The sequence below is a fragment of the Paramacrobiotus metropolitanus genome, unplaced genomic scaffold (genome assembly GCF_019649055.1).
Source record: "Paramacrobiotus metropolitanus isolate TYO unplaced genomic scaffold, Prichtersi_v1.0 Parri_scaffold0000015, whole genome shotgun sequence".
NCBI classification, from domain to species: domain Eukaryota; kingdom Metazoa; phylum Tardigrada; class Eutardigrada; order Parachela; family Macrobiotidae; genus Paramacrobiotus; species Paramacrobiotus metropolitanus.
The window spans coordinates 965639-981917 of record NW_026570235.1 but is presented as its reverse complement, the minus strand read 5'-3'; the positions used below and the strand labels follow the sequence as shown (position 1 = coordinate 981917).

Sequence of the window (16279 nt, the reverse complement as noted above, 5' to 3'; positions counted from 1 at the left end):
TTCATTTTCGCCACGGTTTTCATTTCGGATACCAAACTGTTTTCCAACTGTACAGTGCATTCTATTTCTCAGACACTGTCCTGACACCCAGTAGGATGGCAATGTCAACAGCAGAAAAAAAGGGTTTCTTTAAAACCACACATTTGCACTGATTATTAGTAAATCTGCATATGTAAACATCCCAGCGGCTTCTATGGAAATCCTACTGCGCCACCAAACACGCTCAATTAAGCGTTGGGAGAGTCGACGCCTTAGCTTGACTGATTTGGTAGCAATTTTGTTCCGCTGTGCCAGTCAGTATCATGGCTGTTACTGCAATTAGATCCAAGCTGTAGTTATTAGCAATTATTATTTTTTGGTGCAAGGCACGAGTATTGCTTACCGGTCCAGGGAAATACTACGAGTAGATGAAAGACCTGCAACAAATTCTTTTTGTACATAGCATCTTACATGTACAATATACAGACTAAACTGTCTGTTGGTGATACGAAGAAGCACTGAACAAGTTTAAATGCAGTACACTATTCTTTATTTGTATTCATTTAGCAAGTCACATCAAAATATTCAAATAGTCAAATCTTCGTTTTAGGAGAGTGCGTTAATAAATGTTTGAAATATCTCTAAGTCATGTATGTCTTGTAAGTAACATATGCGATAAGTAAGCTTGTTCATGCTCATCAAAATATTCTTTGGATACTTACATAAGGGATTGTCCGTGACGGGCATTTTGCTTGAATTTATTTCAAGCAACGGAAGCGGCGGAGCATCTACATCCGGCACTGGAGCGGAGATCACGCTTGTCAATCCCATAAATCCCAATAAACTACGGATAATGGAAGAAAAGCTTTTCCTATCTGCAGGATTTTTGTGCCAGCAATCCTGCATAAGATCGTATCTGCAACAGTGGAAAGTTACATACCGATATGCACAATTTATGTATACTCTGTATCGTACCACCAGTTTTAGTCATGAATTTTAAAAGATTCCCCCACGTAACTATGCCGTTAAAGGTGCATTTGGTTACCCTATCTATCACATAAAATTTGTCCAAGTACACCAATTTTCTAAGCACTAACATTTCAGGGGGACAGTGGCTACTTGGTAGGTTTAGCCTGCAAAAAAGAGCAGCGATAAAAACCAGAAACCCGTGGATGTTATATTATTTTTCTAAACAATTCACGTATTTTCGTTACACAAATAGAATTTTAATTTTACAAATTTTCATGTACCGTCCTCCCGCTCGTATGTAGCTGACCACTTCAGCGTTATTCATAGATGAATACGGCGAACATCCCAGAGAAAATACCTGTACAAGCGGCACAAGTTCGCATAATGATTTAATAAAAGAGTGGTCAATATGCGAAGTATCAGCATAAGTGCTCATCTTCATGATTATTTGCGAAAATAAATCCAGCACAATTGTTATTGGCGCGTATTATTGTGCAGAGTGTTTTGAAACCCAGATAAAACTCTTATTACACTCGCACAAAAAGATTTGTGAATCTTGATATCCATATCTCACCTCCCAGAGCAGCACCCCGAATCCCCTGAATGACATAATATACTGTACACTCTAAAGCAGTACAATGCAGTCAAATTCAAAATCAACAGAATTTTACCAAATGTCGGATTTCGAACTGAAAATTCCTTCGTCCACCGCTTCCGGTGGCATCCATTTAATCGGCAGAAGCAGCTGAGTGTTTCTGCGATAGTATTCAGATCTATAGTGGGACAAATTTTTGTTAATAACGCAAAACTTATTGGTTCATAGTCCGGTTATGTACATGTAATCTAACGCGGCATACATCATGACAGTCTATGTTGTAAATACTAATTTCGTACCTGATGACATCTCTTGCCATTCCGAAATCGGCAACCTTTGCTACTCGACTGCGCTCGGTTGTTGTCAGCAGACAATTCCTTGCTGCTATATCCCTAACAACATTGGATACGGTAAAGAGTGCTGCGCTACTGGACACATAACAAGCTTAAATCTCGCACCTATGCACAAAATGATGTTGCTCCAAGTATTGGCAACCTTTGGCAATGTCGGCAGAAATTTCCAATAGTTCCAACATAGTAACTGTACAAGTCTGAAATATATGCACAAGTGACAATAATATCTATGAGGTAAAACCGCTGAAAGATTTTATACTGCATTATACAAAAGTGCTACTTGTTTCCAAAAGTGACATACTTTTGAATTTCGATAACTGCGGAGGAATGAGCGCACATCTCCTCCAGACAACAATTCCAGGATGATGTACTTCGGGTTTTGAGCAAAGCTGACGCCGAAACATTGGACAATGTTGGGATGATGGAAACGACTGACGATCAGCGCTTCAGCCGCGAAGTCCGTTTCGGCATCTGGGTTTGCATGTGTTGGCAACGACTAAATAATGAGTTAGCTTAGCGTAATTTTATAGACCTTCAACGATACCGGCGCCCGAAATGAAACAATAGTTTTCTGTTTCAGTGTAACTGTCATAAACACAAAAATATTTCCTACTAATGTATTACTATTCAAAATATTTACTTTTACACATAATAAGTTTTGAATGAAATATTTTTATTCCGATTATATAAAAACGAAACACCTCGTGCGCATTCACCACATACTTTCACAGCCACGGATATTAGTCCGGTATCGGTTTTCATCAGTCCTTGATAGACAATTCCAAAGGCACCTGACAGCAAAACGGGGACAAACATGTAATCGATTACATGGCTGTATACTAATCCGAGCAGCTGTAATTAGACAAAAATCATTTGAATTCCACCTTGTCCGATCGATTGCTTGAGCTGAATGGTCTTTTTCGGTATTTCCTTAAGGTCACCATATCCATGTACGGCATTAATTCCATACAACTGATTAAGCTCAATATTATTATGATTATTCAGTCGTTGCAGAAGGGTCGGATCTGCATTAACTTCCGGTGAACCAGACACACATGACCAAATCCGAGATTTCCGATGGATGCGCTTGGCCGAGCTCTTTCGAAGTCCAAAATACACTGAAGAAAAAACAAAAAATAGAATTCTGTACACTGCGCATATCATTTCATAAAGCTAGATGAGCGATGAAGCTGACTGCTTAATCAGCTGCACTTACAGCAAACTGAAGTCCCAATCACAGTTCCTACGAAAAATAATACTCCCAGGACAATTAAGAGGATTAGCGAATCCGTTTGTGACAGTGAGTTCTGCGAGCCTGGCAATGGTAAATTTACAAGTATTTCAATTATTGCTTCCTGTATTTTTATTTCCTGTTATGTGAAGAAGGACAGAAGGTAGGAAAAAACATGTTACCCTCATTATGCATCGGGCAGTATAGTTCGGCTGATCCCTTGCGAATGCGGCAAGGAACGGAGCAATTGCAAACCATAGTTATTGTAACCTGCAAAACATAAGGGAATTGTAAGAATGCAGTACAATACATCTTGTCAATCACATGCAAAGACGATGTCGCCAGATTCAGCGATTAAGAATCTTCCACATTGTCATTCAGCGCAAAATATTACCCGTCCACCCAGAGAGTCGCTTGATGGCCAGAAACTGAACGCTAATGCATAATCAAGGTTAACGGCGGACGTTCCTGCTTCTGCTGGTTCGTGATCGGTTCCAGGTCGTCCACCTGAACCAAATTTAGAATTCGAATTAAACAAAGTTGCGGACTATTACGAAATTCGATAACTAAATCAGGTTTAGTCCAATGAATCACTGTTTACATATTGACACAATAATCAAGTTTACAAATCTCCAACGAAACAAAGAATGAATGGGTTTTCATAGCAATGTTATGCATCCAGATGATAGTTTCATTAAATTTTGTGTCAGATACTTTACCTTCGTAGCCGCCTCCTCCTCCACCGAAAGACTCTACCATGTATATAAATGTGAGTTTTGTCGTATAACTTTCCAAATAAAGGTGCACCATCAGCTTAAAATGATTACGGAAAATAGATGTAATACATTTTTTCTGCCCCCGTGAACTTAAACATGACATTTAACTTACCACATCCCGCGCCGCCTCCTCCGTAACCACCGGCAGCCATCACAAGGTGCGCTTCTGCGCAGTACCGGCTTCCGGTGGCACCTTCCACGCGAAGTCCTTTGATTTCGGACTGGTTACCAAACAATCTGACCACACTTCCTCCCTGACCTGAATTGCCATGGGAAAATGTATCAAATTACTTTCCACGGTTTTCTCCAATAAATAAAAGTAAAATGACAAACCGGGAAGCATTGTTGCGGCTGCCACGTTCAGATCTGCTGATCGTATTTGGACCGTTCGCCCTACGCATTTCCGTTCTGTTTCCACCGAGCTACTCCCACCTCCACCGCCGGCTGCTATCAGAGGTATCGCGTGTCCAGTTCCTTCATCCAATTTAAAAACTAAGGTGCCACCGCCTCCGCCACCTGTGCGACACAGAGAGCGATTCGACGAAATTTTTGCCGTGCATGATTCTCCTTCTTGTCCGACCAGAAACAACAACTCTTCTCCAGTTCGTAAAGAAATCAATGAGGATGCTGTATTAGCGGGACATCCATTGTGGCCGCCTCCGTTAGCTCCAGCAGCCGAGATACTGTTTACCAAATAACATTTTCTTATACAGTTATGATTGAATAGTATCAATATTATGAGCCAGAGCAGATGAAAGGTACAGTAAACCTTTGATTAAATATTAAAAGGTTATACTTGTATATGCTCGTGATGGGAACTCGCCAGCGTTGAACCCCCGTGGTACTGTTATGAGTGTTATCTGACGGGACAAAATCTATTGGTTGGTTTAATGCAGCGTATTGACCAGTGCAGTCATGTAATCCTGGTCCACGCGGGCCACTTCGTCCACACGTTGTGATCGTAAACGATGTCTCTAATAAAATTATGACAAACAACAGTCATAGACGTACCACTGTTATGCCCATATTAGGCGATATAAAGAAAAATATTGTCCCCTTGCGATAATTAATTCCAGCGATTACCCAAAATACGTCAGGGACTTACCGAAATGTAGGTCAAAGGGGTCGTCGTTATTATTTCCCATGGGTGTTTTCTCTTGTGCGTCTGTGAAAAGGTCAGAATTACCGAATTGCGGCTTACAAACATTTTGAGAATTTTCGTGCAATTTACCAGCTGAAAAGCAAGGTGAGCTGAGCGAAATGTCGTCTGAAAACAACCAGTTGGTCAGATTACGCTTGATTGGATATCAGTGCCTGTAGACTACAGTGACTGTACGAAGTACGGCTGGAGCATAATATTGCTGTACCCAAGAAATTTTTGGCTTAACTTCCTTCGAATAAAAAATTTTCGTGGTAACTAAATGCCAGAAAGAAGCCTTCAGTTCTTATATTGAAAGTGTAGCAATGATTTACCAATTAGAAAGTTGCCGGTTCTTTGTCCAGGTATGCCCCAAAATCGTAGAAAATATCTGTAAATAACACATCAAAAATAGATACTGTTGAATACTCGCAGTGCGTACAACAAATACAGATACGTACGGAGAATGCAAATTGCGCAGTGGAACATTAGCGCGAATCCAGCCGCTCCGAGGAACATTGCGAGAACGATACTTCCATACTATTTCATGCTGTAGTGATGACGATTTGAAATAATTCACTGTTAAAAAAATTCCGTTGTCCATCACACCGGTGGCCATGTAATAAAATCGAACCTAGATTTACAAAATGGCTTTACGGATTTACGATTGCTTCTGTTTTGGGCATCGTCGGATGTAAACAAAAATAGAAACAATGTTCTGACCTTGCAAGAATTTCTTGAATCATTGTATCCTTGAGGAAATGCCGGGAAGACCGGACTTCGAAATTCGGATATGGCTTCCTGTTGATGAGTGGGAAAAATATGCAGATAAAGGAAGCGACCACGGCGGGTTCCAGTTGTATGGTCGACCAAATTTTCGTAGCCAACAAACCCCTGAAAGAAAAATAATTTGAAAAATTGATCGAAAGGCTTAGCAGTAAACAACAATCCTCATGATCAACCCCAACGCCAAATATATCGCCTGTTTGAAAATCTGAAATCGTTACATATGCAGTATTCTCTCTAATTCTATTGCAGTACTCGTATGCTTTTCCTAATATATTACAGTAAAGTTGCCTATCCTGATATCATGCTCGACAAGAATCTTAAAAGTTTTTTCTAGCAAAAATAGGTTTAATAGGTGCCGCTCGCAATTAACAGAATTAGATTTAGCGGATGTTGCCCGATCTTACCAGAAGCGTGCTATTTCCGGCTTCTTCCCGTCCCCATACTGGATGACCGTTTTTAGCATCGGCCTGATACCAGTGACAAAAATCTAATTCAAAATTGCAGCGGCTTCCCTGTGGAAATGACTCTGCAAGTAGAGATAATTAGGCGACCAGTGGGAGTACTCGTACATTTCGGATAGTTGCGAGGCCAATTATTATTATACAGTATCCATACCGCAGATGCTCGCTTCATCGGATGCATTGGGACAGTCATTAATGTAATCACAAACGGCATCAGTATCAAGGCACGACTGCAGCGGCACACAAGCGATTTGGCCTTCCGCACACGAGTTATTGCGCATGGGCTCTGCGGGGAAAACAAAGAGATAAAAAACAGCAAATCAAAAATCGATTATTTTTCACGGGAAATGAGTCCTTATTGAAACATGTGCGTACTAGCATAAGATGCAGAAGGTATTCGAATGAAAACATTAATATTTCAAAAAGTTGTTTTCTGAAAGAATTACATATTGAAACACTAGCGAAGTATGCAGGCGAGTGCTAGAATAATGGTAAAATAAACAGCCGGTCTCATGGGTATTTGCAAAAAAGGTCACCACCGGAAGTGGATACCCCTACCTGGGAAACAGTAATCGAAACTCAAATTATCCAACGCCAGCAGCGGTTTCCAGTCATGCTGTTTAGCACGTGAAAGATTCGGAGATGTATTGACGCACATTATCTCCAGAATTAGCTGATAGGTTTCGGTCACGGTTCCCAACGCTAGTCGATAATGTTGCCACCTGGATAACGATATGATTGTGTGTTTACTAGATATATACACACTACGGCACGCCTCACAATAAGTTAAAAAAAGAATCCCGGCTAAAATTTCTTACTGACTTGTTGACAACAGTCTTGGCTTCATCGGCCACTGACCACAAAATTTGATCCCGGCTGGGGTGCGCTTTCCGGAGAACTACTTCGAAGGTCTCCAGTAAACCATGATCAAATACAATTAAATCAAACGTGAAAGCGCAACTGCTGGATGTGGAATTTATTAATACGCTTTCCACCATGATCGGTGCTATGAATTCGGATGTGGGACATTTTGCTACCAACACTTTTCCTACAAAAAAATTATTATATCTTGCAACTTTCTATGGAAGTGTATAAGGTATGGTTTCTGAAACAATAAAGAAACATTATGACGTATGAATGCAAGTGTGATCAAGCTTATTTGCACTGATACAAGATCCTCCTAATTAATTTCATTTATGTTTGAGGAGAACATAAGAGTGGTCTTTGCTGCCCAAGTGAGCAAAGTAGTAAATTGAGGGTATCAAGAGTATCGAAGTGCCGAAAGAAAGTTATCACAATTGCAGATTAATGGCCATCGATACCGAAGTTTTCGTGCGCATGAAAGCTGTTTCAATTTGGTTGCCAAAACCATCAATCACTACTAATGTAATTGCTCTCAAAATTGCAAACACAAATCCATAAAAAAGCCAAATTACTACTCGTAGGCGACTCAGTAAGTGATTATTTAAAACTGACAATTTAATTTTTCCTGCAAACCAAACAATTATGTATGCACATATTCCATATTAAAAATTTGCAGCATCTGTAATCATCAACAGCATTGCTACTTTTACATTTTAGAATAAGATTGCAGATACTAGGTACGGAGCACTATCAGATACATGGCTTACCTGTTTCAGTTTTGAGATTTTGAGCCGACAAATGTCCGTCGGAAATCTGCTTTACACCGGATGAGATCTGGTCGTCAAAGTTAAGCACATCCACAGATAAGGATAAATTATGTTTAAAATTCCACATAAAACAGGTAGCATTCCCATCAAAAGAACATCTCCTTTCCACCGTGACTGCAGCCGCGTCTGGATTATTTGCGTATATACACAACACCCAAATAAACAAAATTATCGGCGGCATGTCTGCTGCATTATAAGCGAAAGCTATTTTTCAGGTAATGTCATGTAAAAATAATTACAGACCAAGATGATCACAAAGTCACGCTTCCGACCGACACTCAGATTCGCATTAATTGGTCAAATCTCTGGATCAGTCGTACACGTGTTCCTTTACAAGTGAGAAGTGACTGTGAATTTAAGACCGGCATAATTCGGCTTGCACAAGATCACAGCGATCGCATCAAAAACAACCGGCAATGCTAATAACAGCCGGCACAGGAAACGATCATGATATTCCAACTTCCCAGTTTTTGATCGGTGCACTGAATTTCACGTACCCGGCTTTTTTGTGAATTTTGCGATCTGGACATATTCAAAAGACGCTGTAAATGCGATCGGATGGAAGTTTTTATCCATCCAGTAAAAGCCCATTCAAAGCCGACCAACAATGGCACGTTATATGGTAAACGTCGACAGCGGTGACATTAAGGATAAATAACAGCTCCCACAATCAATAAACTGATTTGTGCCCCATAGAAAACCACAGCCGCTGTTGTGCACTACATCAAATCGCCCGGGTGATAAGTACCTTTCCCTTGCCAGTGCAGATCCTGAATGTATGTATGTTTTCACAAAGATGTCAGTCAGCAGATAGCCTGCTTAATTAGCCACTCACAAACCCTGAATGCTTGACAGAATCTGTCAATGTACGGATCTCGGTGCAGGGGTGAATCAACGGAAGTACAGCTGCCAGGGCGGCTTTACGGTGCAGCGTTGTGATGCTGCAGCCGCGGAAAAACGCATTAACTTGTAAACGATCGCGATCGTCTTTTACAGAACACATCAAATGTCCACATTCGGTATGTGTCGGCGTTATCAACAAAGATTTGTATGTCAGGAATTTTAACGACAGTGCAGGATTAGACGATACCACGGAAGTGGTGTCTGGGAAAACAATCGTATTACTGCGCGGTGCTGGTTTATCCCTTTTTTCCTGCTAATATTAATTTTCTTTCCGTCGTCACTGGTGCGGAGAGTTACAAGCGTATCGTGTGTTCTTTAAGAACAAGGTCTGCTAAATTATAGTAATCTAATTATACTGTACGCGGTTTCGCTCCGCCAGTCTCGATATATTGAGCGAGCACTGGTCATGTTATCAAAGTGACAAAAAATGGCTGTTTATCCAGTTGTCGATGCGGTATTGTCGGGGTCGTCCCTCGATATCCTTGAACCGCGCTAGCGCCATTTTCAAGTGGGAGTCCTTTATACAATGCCGTCTGTAATTCACTTGGCACTGGCAGATGTATTCAGTTTGTACCCAGTACAACATCTGAGATGCGAAAATCCGAAATTTACCATCTTTCCTTAAGGTTTTAGTACTGTAATCGCTATAGCCTATAAGTAGTCATAATTTCCGACTCATAAATAATGCAAATCGACATTAGCACAAAACTTATGCCAGTTTGAACTGCGAACCGACAGATATCATAAAATGGAGTTCTTTTTTACCATCATTTTATTAATTTTGTACTAAACTGTGAGTAATTGTGCTTTTAATTTCCATTCATGGGCATACAAAATTATTCATAATTATGACAGCTACCCTAGAGATACAGATACTTATAACTGCACCGGTAACTGTAAAAATTCAAAGCGCTCTAGGGCGGAGCTGACAACTGGCTCGCACTTTCAGTCATTACCCATTAGCGTCAGCCGGTGGCCGTCACTGCACCGTAACACGTAATAATTCCGTTTAACAATATTTTGAAGGATCATAAAAATATCTATGTATCTGTATAGTCGTAGTTTTAAGCGTTGCTTACTGGCATGGATTTGATTGTGAGATGAAAAAGGTAAAACAATTAGTAAATCGACGAAGGACAAGATTAACTGAAGTTTACTTACAAATTCAGAAACCTCAGCAGTGACCTTAATGATGCCAGAACATTGCCGTCTTATTGTCGTGTGCTATTATGCTGTATCCGCTTGAAAGAAGATGCATAAAGATATAAACAGAAGTTACAAAATGGAAAACTCACGAACCAACTAGAAAAACAGGTAGAAAGTCACTGAGTAGTAAAACAAAATATCCTCTTCCGGATCTACAGGGGAATTTTTAACCTTCAAAATTTTAAACAACCAAAACAGAAACCAACTCGAGATAACTCATAAACAGTACGACCATCAGACAAAAGTTGGTCCCAACCGACAGTATTTACACCGCATCGCGCGCACAGCTTCTAAAGGTGCCTGTAACATCCCCAAATCAGCGCTTAGATTTGCTTCCATTCATGGCAAACGCCAGCTTCATCTGCGAAACACCATAACGCTCCTGAATATCGCTGAGTCGCCACGAGTGGTCCAAAGGTTCGTAGCGCTTGTTCCCCACACGCATGTACATCCTGACCAATTTATCGGAAATTGAGGATAATCTGGTAAGATCTGAGGAATGCTTCTGTTCCGCAATTAGGCGTACAACGATGTACTGGCACACGTGCGCCACTAGAAAAAGCAGTACACAACAATGAAAACAGAGGCATAAATTCGTACAAAAACTTAAAAATACCTGTCGCACACGCCTTCACGTTCACAAATCGAACGCCCCATTTATCCACCAACTGACGGTGTTTAGACGGCTCAAAAGGCACAATCTTCATACTGGCCATGCGTTCTTCAGTCTTCTTGGATTTTTTGCGTTTCTTGCTGGGAGCACCATTCAACATATCATCACCCAAGGCGGATTCGCCTCTTTCCGATGAATTGCGATCATAGAAGCCACCCCGCACCGATCCTGCTTCGGAGGTAGAAGCGGACGCCATACTCTCCCCCATCATTTCCTGCGAAGATTCCTTGCTGATACGGCGCGGCGCTCGCGTTCCTTTGGCGCCGCGCTGCTCCGCTTGATGGCGCATTCCCTCCTCCATGCTGCTCAGCAGCGCCTTATTGTCCAGTTTGGCCAGGAGCTGCGACTGCTGTCGATCCAGTTCGGCGCGATTGGGAATAAGAGTGCGGATGATCTCGTCGAAGAGCGGATCGGGACGCAGTGAGCGCATGGAGACCAGCTTCTTGCGACAGTTTGGACATTCTTTGTTGCCACTGCGAAGAGCCTGACTGATGCATTCGTCGCAGAAGCGATGCAGGCACTCTTTGGTGGTACGCGTGTTGCGCAGAATGTCCAGACATATGGCGCACGATAATTCTGTTTCCAGAAATCGTTGAGTTGTGGTGATTTCACGGTTACCTTGAGGTACTGGCTGTGGCTGGCGGACTTTCTCGTAAGGTGTCAATTCCCACTGTCTTCGTTCTGTTTCCATTGTACAACCACGAATTCTCGATTCCTCGGAAAGTAGCCTGCCCGAGCTAGTTGGTTAACCAATTATAAACATTGTACGGTGGTTGAGCGTCACGACAATCTAACGAGAAACCATAAATTCCCATACGAATTTTAAGTGGGAAACTGACACTTCCATATTCGAATCTTCGATGATTTGCATTTGCGATTATAGACTACAGTACTTTCAGAGCTGGCTGCTGAAGTAAGCAAAACTGCTGGCCATGCTTGCACGGCAGGCCTACGGACACGGACACGTTATCCCGTATTCGTAGTGTGGCACAGGACTTCGACAAAGACGCACAAGGCGCCACCCTGCCATCCGGTGATTACGTTAGCTTTGAAAAATTTTCTTCGACACAGACATTCAAAACTCAAAAACGATTCAAAAGAAAAAGTCAAAAGAGTTTCAAAAGATCAAAACTAGCCTTGTGGGAAGTAAAGCCTTAAAAAGTTTCGTGGTTTGTCACTCTGTCTTATTCTAAGTGTAATTTCGGAATCCGAAACGTTTTTTCAACAGAGAACCCTGCAGTATAAGTGCGTCGTGTGGGCTGGTGATTTGATACTCTGTTCCTTTGAGGAGTTCCAGTTCGCCGTCTGCCTCTAGAAATGGAGACGAAGGTGGTGCAGGTTACCAATATTTGCCCCAATATCAATGTGGAACAGCTAAAGACGTTTCTTGGCTTTGTGGGTCGACTGGAGCAAATCCGCCTGTATCCCGAGCGTGTCCAGATCACTCCAGGCGGAATGAGTCCGGGAACCACGAAAGTGTGCTACGCTAAATTCCACAAGCAAGAAGACGCAGCCGTGGCCCTGCATCTGACCAACACCGTCTTCATTGACCGGGCACTAATAGTCGTGCCCGTAGAGACAGGAGTCATTCCGGATGAGCAGGAAGGTCTGAGAAATGCGGCACAAATGGGATACGCGGGGTACCTGACAAACTCATCTGCCAACGATGTTTTTGGCCAACTTGACGGTACGTTTGCACCGGAGCGGTTAGCTATGGCTTAACTCTTAAGCTACGGAGACCAGGCATAGATTTTTTTTAAAAACGGGCAATTACATCTGTAATCTGTATCTGCAGTCTTGAGATTACTTTGGTATGATTGTTTTATGAGACGATTTTATGTTGAGAAATTTCTTTTGTTGCGCCGGAAATAGATAAAAACTCAGAAATGCTTGACAATATTAATGATGCGTCTATCTGTCTGCATTGTTGTGTCTGTCTGCAGTAATTATTTAAACTTAGCATCTTATTTAAGGATTGTTAATTTGTCTTACACTGGAAATGAAATTTCGCATGTAATGCATACTAAAAAATTAGTTTTTTACTTCTTAGTACGAATTAAAAAGTTAGTAAATTTTGTTAGCGTTACTGTGTAATTGTACTGTACAATTGGTTTTGTTTCGATGCTTCTGTTATAACTTTGCAAGCCTAGATAAGACGTAAGAATTGACAATTAATTTTATCCTCCTCATGTGTAGGTGCGTCGATGGATGCCTTTGCAGATTCTAGTGACGAACTAAGTCGCACCGTGTACATTGACAATTTATCGCCGGATGCGGTGTCCAAACCGGAAATGTTGCTAGACTTTTGCAACCAAATCGGCGAAGTTAAATACGTTCGTCTGGCTGGCGATAATCCCGTGAAGGCCGCTTTCGTCGAATTCTCCAGCCAGGCCTCTGCACAGGAAGCACTGAGCCAGGACGGTGTGCTATTCTGTGAACAGCCAATCCGTATTAGTCTTTCCAATTCTCTCATTGACAAACCTCAGCTGAAGAGTAATTCGGATGCTCAGAAGGAGATTGAAGCCGCCATGGATCAGGTGCGACGAGCGGAAAGTCTCATTACTGCCCATGCCTCCATCACCGATCCGATTCCGCTGCCTGGCAGCATCAACAAATCGGCCATTCGGCCACGCACCAAGAGCCGTTCACCTCCTCCGAAACGGCGAAGTCCTTCGCCGCCTCCAAAGCGCAGCAGTCGCCGTGAGTCGGAAAAGGAGTCGTCGCGTCGACGGAGCAGTCGCAGTCGTTCACCCAGGCGACGGTCCAGAACCCGATCCCCTGATAGGTCGAGGTATGCGGTTAGAACGGTAACAGATAAGCATTTGAAATTTTACTATTAGTTGAGTTTTATTCTATCAAAATTAACAATATTACCGAAGTCGAAATAAAAAAACTGTCAGTTTGGAAAACTGCAGAGCTCTGTTAACTGCGTCCGGTATGGGGGCTTATACAGAATACACCGAAGTTAAAAAAAATTAGCCGGGCAAACTTCAGCGGTCGCTCGTTCGACCAACGGGCAGTTCATACATCCGGACGGTCGTCCCGGTTATAACTTCATAATGCCCATTTCCCAAATTTAGGGCTGCAGGCTGCTCTGTAGAAAATGAAATATTATGTACCTACTTATTGTTAGTTAAAATCGCTCTAACATCAGCAGTGCTGCGCCTCGGTTATACAGTGCCCGCTAACAGCTACCCTAGTTCTCACTAGTATATACATTATAATAATTATAATCATATATTATTCCTCATTGTCATGTCTCGTTTAAACTGTGCGTCAACTGCTTGTTGCCTGTGGATAACGGTTCTTGGTGAATTAGGCAGAAGTTGCGACTATTTTTAAAAGCCAAAACTAATAATGTTGATCGTAGACTTTGTTAGGAAAATTAATTTAAGTGCCAGTAGAAGATCAAGACAAGTAACATTGATAATGGTATCACTTAACACATTTAATAATCGTACTTGAGATACTTACAAGTTACAGAGTACATATTAAGAACTATCATGTGCGTTACATGAACCTCGATTGATAGGTTAGTGCGAAGTACAGTTTCGATCCTTCTTTGGACATAAGCTGGTATAAAATATGTAAGAGTAATATGATGATGAGCATTTGCGATACCCTTTGGATTGCTTGGATTTTCTTTGGCTTCTTCTGTATACTTTATTGATTTTCGCAAAGAAAGCGAAACGTTCGATTGTGTCACTACGCGATAATAAATTTTTATATAAGAGGAAAAGCTATAAACTGTTGGAATTTTCCCACTCCTTTTATAAAATTGTTCATATATAACCCCTTTTTAAACGAAAAACTGGTCTTCGCATTTCCAAAATAAATAATGGTTCGATCTCGTGAGTTTTTAACACTCTAACACAAACCGCCTCAGACTCGTTAACAGAATATGGGTTGGTTTTTATTACAAGTTTTCATTTATTTTTAAGCATTTTCGCATCAGTCTATAGAAAAACTTCCCAGCAGATAAAGCGAGCATTTACACAACTAGCAGTCTTTCGTGCTCTTGTCATCGGAGAATGAACCTTTACTTCGTGTCCCGGACAAAGCTTCAAGTACATGGTTTAAGATGTGCCTTTTCGTTTTCCCTTGTTTAATTAGTTAGTTATGCTTTAATTTGACGGCGCGTCATGTGATGACAACGGTACTTGTGCATGCTCTCTTCCTCTTCGTGCAAAAGGTTTCCGGCCTACGCTGTATTTGTTAGTGAATTGTAAAGGTCAAGTAAAATATTATCCTTGTTTTCCCAGCTAACAAGTAAGAAGAAAATTAATAAAAATTTGTGTTTTGCAATTACCTGATCACGTTGCTGCGTGGATGGATTGATGTATACAATTCACTGAACGCGTCCCAGTTATTCGTATTTGCAGTGTATCTCGATTAACACTTTGTTCGTGTTAATTATAAATTTCATTTCAGTCGACGCCGTAGAAGCTCCAGAAGCCGCGAACGTTCCATTGAAAATCGCAGAAAAGAAAGAGAAAAATCGAGAGAGCGTGAAAGAGAACGAGAAAGGGAGCGAGAACGTGAACGTGAGCGCGAACGAGAAAAAGAGCGAGAACGGGAAAGAGAACGCGAAAAGGTAAGGTTGACCAATAATTTAAATATTACTTGTTTGTGTATTGCACTTCGCTTTGAGACAAGTAGTCGTTCACGACGGATTTCTCCAAAAAAGATTATCCAGAGCAAAATGTTTGCACGGTTCGGGAAATTTGTTTGTTACAGAAAATGTTATTGTGATGCAGTAATGAATTTTACCCAGTATGCAAAACAATACTGTCTATCGAGCAAAATTACAAATTACGATTCACAGGAAAAGGAACGTGAGCGTGAGAAACGCGACAAGGAGAGATCGAAAGAGAAGTCACGAAAGCAAAAGGAGCGTGATAGGTCAGAATCCGAGGAACGACCTTCGCACAAAAAGAAGCACAAGAAAGAAAAGAAGCGCAAACATAAGTAGGGTGTCTTCGTCCGGTATTACACAAGAGCTCCGCTAACTGTTACACCTCTTTATGCAGGGATTCTTCCCGATCTCGGTCGCGCGAACGGGATGCGAAAAACAACGGCAACGGTTCCGGGGCCAAAGTTAAATCTCGAAAGTAAGCAGGCTTCTATTGTCACCTGAGTAAATGAGTTTTTGAATTTGTTTTTCACTGTCACCTCACCAGGTCTAAAACGCCCGATTCTTTGGGGGGAAAATCACCCAGCCGGGCCAGTCATCGGAGTGACGCCATGGAATCCAGCCCGTAGAGCTGTGTAATATAACAATGATGTTCTCTTTACTTTACTACTGGATAATTTTAGAAGATTTGTAATTGTAAATGAGCTCTCGGTTCCGGCACTAATGTTTTACAATTTGACTACTTTCGTTTTTGTTAAAGTTAGTTTTCGGAATGATGCTATGACCCGAATCAACCGTAGCGCAGTTACTAATCATCCTGACTCCACCGGATAGGTGCACTTGTAAGGTAATATGGATTAAAACGCGTTGCGATGGGTATTG

General features: G+C 41.6%; 3 protein-coding genes across 4 annotated transcripts; 1 reads left to right on the top strand and 2 right to left on the bottom strand.

The window, feature by feature from the left end:
* Positions 1–14: 14 nt before the first annotated feature.
* Positions 15–9112, bottom strand: LOC129584855 (ALK tyrosine kinase receptor-like). Of its 2 annotated transcripts, XM_055477224.1 has the most exons (29): positions 7923–9112; positions 7114–7339; positions 6850–7013; positions 6446–6577; positions 6235–6356; positions 5765–5935; positions 5503–5675; positions 5377–5432; positions 5135–5170; positions 5009–5068; positions 4700–4877; positions 4237–4586; positions 4016–4162; positions 3847–3879; positions 3522–3634; positions 3310–3397; positions 3113–3211; positions 2781–3014; positions 2620–2687; positions 2198–2392; positions 2002–2093; positions 1843–1935; positions 1620–1721; positions 1523–1547; positions 1230–1306; positions 1077–1112; positions 702–895; positions 383–416; positions 15–312 (listed from the first exon to the last, which is right to left on the bottom strand). In XM_055477224.1, the coding sequence occupies exons 1-29, from the start codon at positions 8161–8163 to the stop codon at positions 252–254; spliced, it is 3600 nt and encodes a 1199-aa protein (XP_055333199.1). In that variant the 5' UTR covers positions 8164–9112; the 3' UTR covers positions 15–251. The 2 variants fall into 2 exon arrangements, with proteins under 2 accessions (XP_055333199.1, XP_055333200.1); XM_055477225.1 differs by lacking the exons at positions 6850–7013; positions 7114–7339; positions 7923–9112 and adding an exon at positions 6738–6846.
* Positions 9113–10045: 933 nt separating this feature from the next.
* Positions 10046–11700, bottom strand: LOC129584989 (E3 ubiquitin-protein ligase RING2-like). Its single transcript, XM_055477464.1, has 2 exons — positions 10708–11700; positions 10046–10643 (listed from the first exon to the last, which is right to left on the bottom strand). Exons 1-2 carry the CDS (start codon positions 11453–11455, stop codon positions 10408–10410), a joined length of 984 nt encoding a protein of 327 aa, XP_055333439.1. The 5' UTR covers positions 11456–11700; the 3' UTR covers positions 10046–10407.
* A 165-nt stretch (positions 11701–11865) lies between these two features.
* Positions 11866–16242, top strand: LOC129584934 (splicing regulatory glutamine/lysine-rich protein 1-like). Its single transcript, XM_055477371.1, has 6 exons — positions 11866–12451; positions 12961–13555; positions 15196–15358; positions 15590–15732; positions 15795–15875; positions 15945–16242. The coding sequence occupies exons 1-6, from the start codon at positions 12082–12084 to the stop codon at positions 16024–16026; spliced, it is 1434 nt and encodes a 477-aa protein (XP_055333346.1). The 5' UTR covers positions 11866–12081; the 3' UTR covers positions 16027–16242.
* The last annotated feature ends 37 nt before the right edge of the window (positions 16243–16279 follow it).